Below are 6,672 nucleotides of genomic sequence, written 5' to 3'. Positions count from 1 at the left end.
TTTCCAAACAGTCTCAAGGAGGCAAGAGTAAACCCTCTCCTAAAGAAACCCACTCTCAACCCGTCTGATGTTATAAACTACAGGCCTGTCTCTCTCCTCCCGTTCCTGTCTAAATCACTTGAACGCGCTGTCTTTAAACAACTCTCCTGTTATCTCAATCAGAACAACCTTCTGGATCCGCACCAGTCTGGTTTCAAGGCAGGTCACTCCACAGAAACTGCTCTCATTGCTGTCACGGAGGAACTGCACACTGCCAAAACTGCATCCCTCTCCTCTGTCATCATCCTGTTGGACCTGTCTGCTGCATTCGACACGGTGAATCATCAGATCCTCCTTCGCACTCTCCAAAAACTTGGAGTTTCTGGCTCTGCACTTTCCCTCCTCACCTCATACCTGAAAGACCGTACCTACAGGGTGACTTGGAGAGGGTCTGAGTCCGACCCTTGTCAATTAACTACGGGGGTCCCTCAGGGCTCTGTTCTTGGTCCCCTCCTCTTCTCCTTGTACACAAACTCGCTCGGATCAGTCATTAGCCCGCATGGTTTTTCTTACCACTGCTACGCTGACGACACCCAATTAATTCTGTCCTTTCCCCGCTCAGAGACCCAGGTCGTCGCACGCATCTCTGCTTGTCTAGCTGACATCTCTCAGTGGATGTCTGCTCACCACCTCAAGCTCAACCTTGACAAGACTGAGCTGCTCTTCCTCCCGGGAAAAGATTGTCCAACTCTTGACCTGACAATCAACATCGGCACCTCAGTTGTTTCCCCGACTCAGACTGCAAGGAATCTGGGTGTGACCCTAGATAACAACCTGTCCTTCACTGCAAACATCGCTGCTACAACCCGCTGCTGCAGATACACGCTTTACAACATCAGGAAGATACGTCCCCAGCTGACTCAGAAAGCGACTCAGGTTCTGGTCCAGGCTCTCGTCATCTCACGCCTAGACTACTGCAACTCCCTCCTGGCTGGTCTACCTGCATGTGCCATCGGACCTCTGCAGCTCATCCAGAATGCAGCGGCTCGTCTGGTTTTCAACCTTCCTAAATTCTCCCACACCACTCCGCTCCTCCGCTCCCTTCACTGGCTTCCGGTAACTGCTAGAATCCACTTCAAGACACTGGTACTTGCTTACCGTGCTGCGAATGGATCTGGCCCTTCCTACATCCAGGACATGGTTAAACCGTACACCCCAGCGCGTGCACTACGCTCTGCATCAGCCAAACGACTCGTTGCGCCCTCGCTGCGAGGGGGACCCAAGTTCCCATCGGCGAAAACACGTGGGTTTGCTATCCTGGCTCCAAGATGGTGGAATGAGCTCCCCATTGACATCAGGACGGCAGATAGCTTGCACATCTTCCGGCGCAAACTGAAAACTCATCTCTTTCGACTCCACTTCGAGCGTTAGAACGATTAACGAAGCACTTTTATACCAATAAAGGACTGGATTACCTAAAGCCAGTTGAGTAGCACTTGAAATGTTTGGCTCTATGAAACCTGATATACTTATATGATTCTGTTTTCTTCAAGGTTGTGTCTTCCTGGTCGAATGTACTTATTGTAAGTCGCTTTGGACAAAAGCGTCAGCTAAATGCAATGTAATGTAATGTAATGTTTGCATTAAGACACTAAGACTAGTTGGTCCATTGTAAAGGTCAGTCCACCTTAAATGAGCAGTGGGTGATCAGCAGGTGAAAGGCAGGACACGGGAACTTGGACCTGAGGAGATGTAACGATTATTAAACAAGAAATAGTCGAGTCAAGGGGTCAAATAAATGAACATTTGTGATTATTAGCGAATCGGTTGCAGGTGGGTGAAATCAGGCTTAGGGAGAAACGCATTACATGTAACGGCATTAGGTCATCAGGATACAAAATAGACAAATGAATTCCCTTACAGTTACTGTGGGGCAAACTTCTGTGTAGCAATGCAGGAGGAGTCACCGACTCAAATGTCTTTCATTATTGTAAAGCACCTTGAATTGCCTTGTGTTGAAAGGTGCTATATAAATAAACTGGCCTTGCCTCAAATGAGACATGGGGAGAGCTGGAGCTTTGATGTCAAACACTGATGGGTTTATTTGGAGCTTCGGCCGGAGAATTCATAAAACCAGTCAAAGAGTCAGAGGTTCTGAATTCACGGTAGAGTTGCCACGTCAATTCTGAGAGAACTCTACCCCAGACTCATGTATTTAGCTTGTTCTCAGAGAATAATCAACATTATGCATAACAAGATAGAATCATAACACCTCTATCAGCTGACGCCAACAGGCAGGAACGGGGAGACAAAACACTGAGAGAACAGCAGCCAAGATTACAGGTGCGTGTGCTCAGTCAGGACAGTTTGAACTGATAAACTGGGTCAAAGTTATGGGCCTTGGAAAACATTTCCCTTACAGTTACAGAAGCAAAAACAATCAGATAACAGGTACATTTATGTAAAAACAGCAGGGCTCATTAACAGGATAGCAATGATACAAAACATTTAGAAATAAAGAACAAAACATCGAATCATCCTATATCTCTATATGGAAACTTGGAGCCCTCAATCCAAAATAAAATGGTTCACCAACAGTCAGTGGTTAACGTATAAATCAGAAAATCAGTATGACAAAAACATTAAACATATTGTCCACTTATGTTGATAAAGATGGAGTTCATTTAAGTCTTATATGAATGTAGTGCAACAATGTTAATCCAGTCAGTCAGATTTTTCTCATGTGTGAATTGTCAAGACTTTTTCATTGTCCTCTACATCAGCTTCTGCTTCCATGTGTTCAGCTGAGCTGCTGATTGGAGGCTCTGCCTCTCCGTTATCCTCAGTTTGAATTGAATTAAGCTGTGAGGACTGACGACCAACACACTTGTGTCTTTTGAAATGACTACGCCATTTAAATCTTTTGTCACAAACATTGCAGCTGTATATTTCCTCTCCTGTGTGGACTCTCATGTGTTCCTTTAAATTTCCACTCCGGGAAAAATCTTTCTCACAAACTGAGCATTTGAATGGTTTCTCTCCTGTGTGGACCCTCATGTGTGTCTTTAAACTTATATTCCTTGAAAAAACTTTCTTACAGACTAAGCAGCTGTGTGCTTTCTCTCCTGTGTGGATTCTCATGTGTTCCTTTAAATTTCCACTCCGTGAAAAATCTTTCTCACAAACTGAGCATTTGAATGGTTTCTCTCCTGTGTGGACCCTCATGTGTGTCTTTAAACTTATATTCCTTGAAAAAACTTTCTTACAGACTGAGCAACTGTGTGCTTTCTCTCCTGTGTGGACTCTCATGTGTAGCTTTAAATGTATATTCTGTGAATAAGCTTTCTTACATACTGAGCAACTGTGTGCTTTCTCTCCTGTGTGGATTCTCATGTGTTTCTTTACATTTTCACTCCGTGAAAAAGCTTTCTCACAAACTGAGCAGCGAAAGGGTTTCTCTCCTGTGTGAATTTTCATGTGTCGATTTAGATCATTTCTATGTCTAAAAGCTTTCTTACAGACTGAGCAGCTGAATGGTTTCTTTTCAGCACTACGTCGTGGATCACTGACGGATTCTTGTCTATTTTTCAGTGATTCTGAACCTGACGCAGGTTCTCTGGTCTCCTTCCAATCAGCACTGTGTTCAGTGTCAGGTTCAGAAGAGTCTCCAGTGTGAGGTTCAGAAGAGTCTCCAGTGTGGTCCTCAGTCTCAGGTTGTAAACTGCTCTCTGGATCTGAGTTCCTGGCTGGTTCTGGTCCTCGACAGTCATCTCCATCAGCTTCTGTTTCCATGTGTTCAGTTTCTCTTTGATGAGGCTGTGAGGACTGAGGTTTCTCTTCATCATCTTCACTCTTCACAGGGTCAGGAGTGAAAGTGGACTTGGTGATATCAGCCTCCTCCAGCTCCTGAAGCTGCTCTCCCTCCTGACTGATCCTGAGTTCCTCCTGTTCCTGCTTAATGTGTGGGGGGGGCTCTGGGTCCTCCTGGTCCAGACTGGTGCTCCACTCCTGCTGGTCAGGGAGAAGCTCTTCTTTAACCTCCACCAGCAGCTGGACATCTGCAGGAAACGGGAAACACACAGTCAGAAAAAAGTTTAAGTGTTAGCATTTAAAAATCTAATCACCATTAAAATGAGAGACATTTTTGCAGCCCTAATGAATGCCTTTGTTTTTATAGTTCCATATTATCTTTCTTAGTCCCATCTATTGTGTATTTTTGTTGGCTCAATTCACCTTATGTCGCCTAACCCCTTTCCACTTCCAGTTAAAAATGAAAAAGGGTTTTTTTCTTCTGGTTTAGCACTAGCTCCAATGTAAACAAGGAATTGTATTTGGGATCGTTCACAGCTACACTACGCCTATAGAATGGTAATACTACAAATATACTGTAGGGCCATACCTATACAAAACATGTCTGAAGTTTTTTGCTTAAAATACCAAACAGATCACCCATTTTAGCTATGCCTCATACTGCTCATACCCCTCTATTGCAGCCCTGTTCCAAAAAGGCTGATTCTGGGACCTTCGCTTTAAATGGAACAGCTGCTGCTAGCCACGCCCCTTTGTAGTCACGCAGCTTTCCCCTGCTAAGAGAGTTTTCTACCAGGAGAAACTCAGCTAAACGCTGTCGTGATTAAATACTCTGAAACAGTATGGAGCTCAAACCTTTCTCCTTCGCAGTGTTTACCGTAACAGCTTTACTCAAGTGCTTCCTGCAGACATCCTGCTGAATACACAGACACACAGCTGCGAGGGGGGATTCAGCTAGACCAGTTGTTCCCAACCTGGGGGGTGCAGCGCTATTGCAAGGGTGGCACGTGAAGCTTGGGAAGAAGTTGTAATCAAACATTGTTTGCTCGTAAAATTTACACATTTTTAACACAACCGGCAGTTAAAAGAAAAGTGGACGAGCCCACGACAAGCCTTTCAGCTATAATGCCCACATCAATAAAGTATGATGAGGCATACATCTCCCTTGACGTTTGTATCACTTTATCGATTTTGGGGTTCTTTGGCGGTGTTGTTTGGTTGCACTGTTGATTTTTTTGTCTAGCGGCTGCTAGGGCTGCTCGATTATGGCAAAAATCATAATCTCGATTATTTGGGTCAATAATTGATATCACGATTATTAAAAACAATTATCCATTTACTTTGAAAACATCAATTTATTGGAGAAAAAAAATGTGAACAGTATGTTTTTAGCAGTTGATAACCATGAACTTTAAGTATAATTCAACTGAAAAACCAATAAAAAAAAAAAAAGTAATAATAATAATTTAAAACAAATCGTTGCAAGCCATAATCGTAATTGCGATTAAAATATGATTAATTGAGCAGCCCTAGCGGCTGCAGCCGCAGCCACGCCGCCCAGCATGGCGTTCCGCGGCAGCTGCGCCGGGTTAGAGAAGCTGACTCGCCAACACGCCATCAAGCTCTCTCCGCCTGTCGGTGTGTGGTCTGGCTGTGGGGGCTGTGGTGGGATATGGCAGAGTCAAATCTGCCTCCCGCATGAATAGTGCAGTGGTCATCTTTTTAGACTGCAGTGAGAAAGCTAACCATCTGGTGGAGAGCGGGATCCTGATTAACCTGTTAAACCCGAGCCTATTTTTCAGGTCTCAGGCTCGAAAATGACATTCCCAGAACAAATGACCATATCTTCCCTTCTAAAAGGGTTAAATTAATAATCTTTTTTCTCAAAGTAATGATAAACCTGTGAGTTGGATGTAGAAAAGTCAGAATCAATATAGATGTTTTTTATTTTTAAAGAAAATTCAGATTGAACATGGTAAAAAACTGTAAATTATAGTGTCCGGCCAAAGAATATGTTGTACTTATAGTGAAAACTAACCTTGGATGATGGGTTAGTAGACTAAAAGCTTTAGTAATCCAAAGTACAACATATAATAAGTACCCTGTATCAAGATTGATGGAAAACAAGTGATATTTGACCTTTTTAGACGGATTTAGCAAAAAAAAAACTCTTTTGGGGCAATTTGGGTGGATTTTCCATATCTCTGGCCCCCCTTGTTCCATTTTGACATGTGACATCTCTTTCTGACTGTTAGAGCCAATAGAATCCAAGGGAAATCGTCCCGCACACACTCATGTTAAAAAAAAAAGGTGGCGTCTCTGCGCATGCTAGCTTGCAGCTGAGGGGAGAAATATCGCTGCTCTGATATAAAGCAACGGAAAAGCTGTTTTATTGCTTATGGATTATCAGAACATTTCAAAGGGGACACAGTCACATTGGACTAACCTATGGATTAACTACAGCATCGTTTTTATCGTTTTAATGCCATTGAAGACCAGTTTCAGGGTATATGCAGGAATCCTGAAGTCACATTTAATACCTTTTAAGACCTTTTTTAAGACCCTTTCCATACATTTTAAGACCTCATCGCAACTTCGAGTTCTAACCGGTTACATTAGCGACACACTTTACCTCACATTTACTATATTGATTGTAAGATAGCACAACTAAACAGAGTGCAGACAGACTAATTGACAAAACTTTGAACTATGAAATATATTAAACTTTGGTGAGCTTCAGCGGGGTAATGCCATATAGGAGCTCCCTCACACATACCCAGGGGTTAAATTGGGCTGGGGCTGTCCGGGGCTAAGCCCGGCACATAGGACGATGCTCTGACGTCATCACCCTCACACATTTGTCATATGTTTACAAAAAACGAT

The 6,672-nt window shown here is 43.4% G+C and overlaps 1 protein-coding gene across 1 annotated transcript; it reads right to left on the bottom strand.

Annotated features, from left to right (window-relative positions):
• Nucleotides 1-1,672: 1,672 nt before the first annotated feature.
• On the bottom strand, nucleotides 1,673-5,489 carry LOC117534281 (zinc finger protein 239-like). The gene is made up of 2 exons (XM_034198479.1): nucleotides 5,393-5,489; nucleotides 1,673-3,698 (listed from the first exon to the last, which is right to left on the bottom strand). Exons 1-2 carry the CDS (start codon nucleotides 5,487-5,489, stop codon nucleotides 2,719-2,721), a joined length of 1,077 nt encoding a protein of 358 aa, XP_034054370.1. The 3' UTR covers nucleotides 1,673-2,718.
• Between the last annotated feature and the right edge of the window lie 1,183 nt (nucleotides 5,490-6,672).

This window comes from Gymnodraco acuticeps, unplaced genomic scaffold, assembly GCF_902827175.1.
Source record: "Gymnodraco acuticeps unplaced genomic scaffold, fGymAcu1.1, whole genome shotgun sequence".
In the NCBI taxonomy this organism is placed as follows: Eukaryota; Metazoa; Chordata; class Actinopteri; order Perciformes; family Bathydraconidae; genus Gymnodraco; species Gymnodraco acuticeps.
Note: the sequence above shows the minus strand (reverse complement) of the source record. Positions and strands in the feature narration are given on the sequence as shown.

What these genes read in the sequence shown, in the direction of transcription:
- LOC117534281 (XM_034198479.1), bottom strand. Translation starts at nt 5,489, where the DNA reads ATGCGGGAGGCAGATTTGACTCTGCCATATCCCACCACAGCCCCCACA. An exon ending in GCTTGATGGCGTGTTGGCGA is followed by an intron (nt 3,699 to 5,392) that starts GTCAGCTTCTCT and finishes CAGAGAGCAGTT; the next exon opens with TACAACCTGAGACTGAGGAC.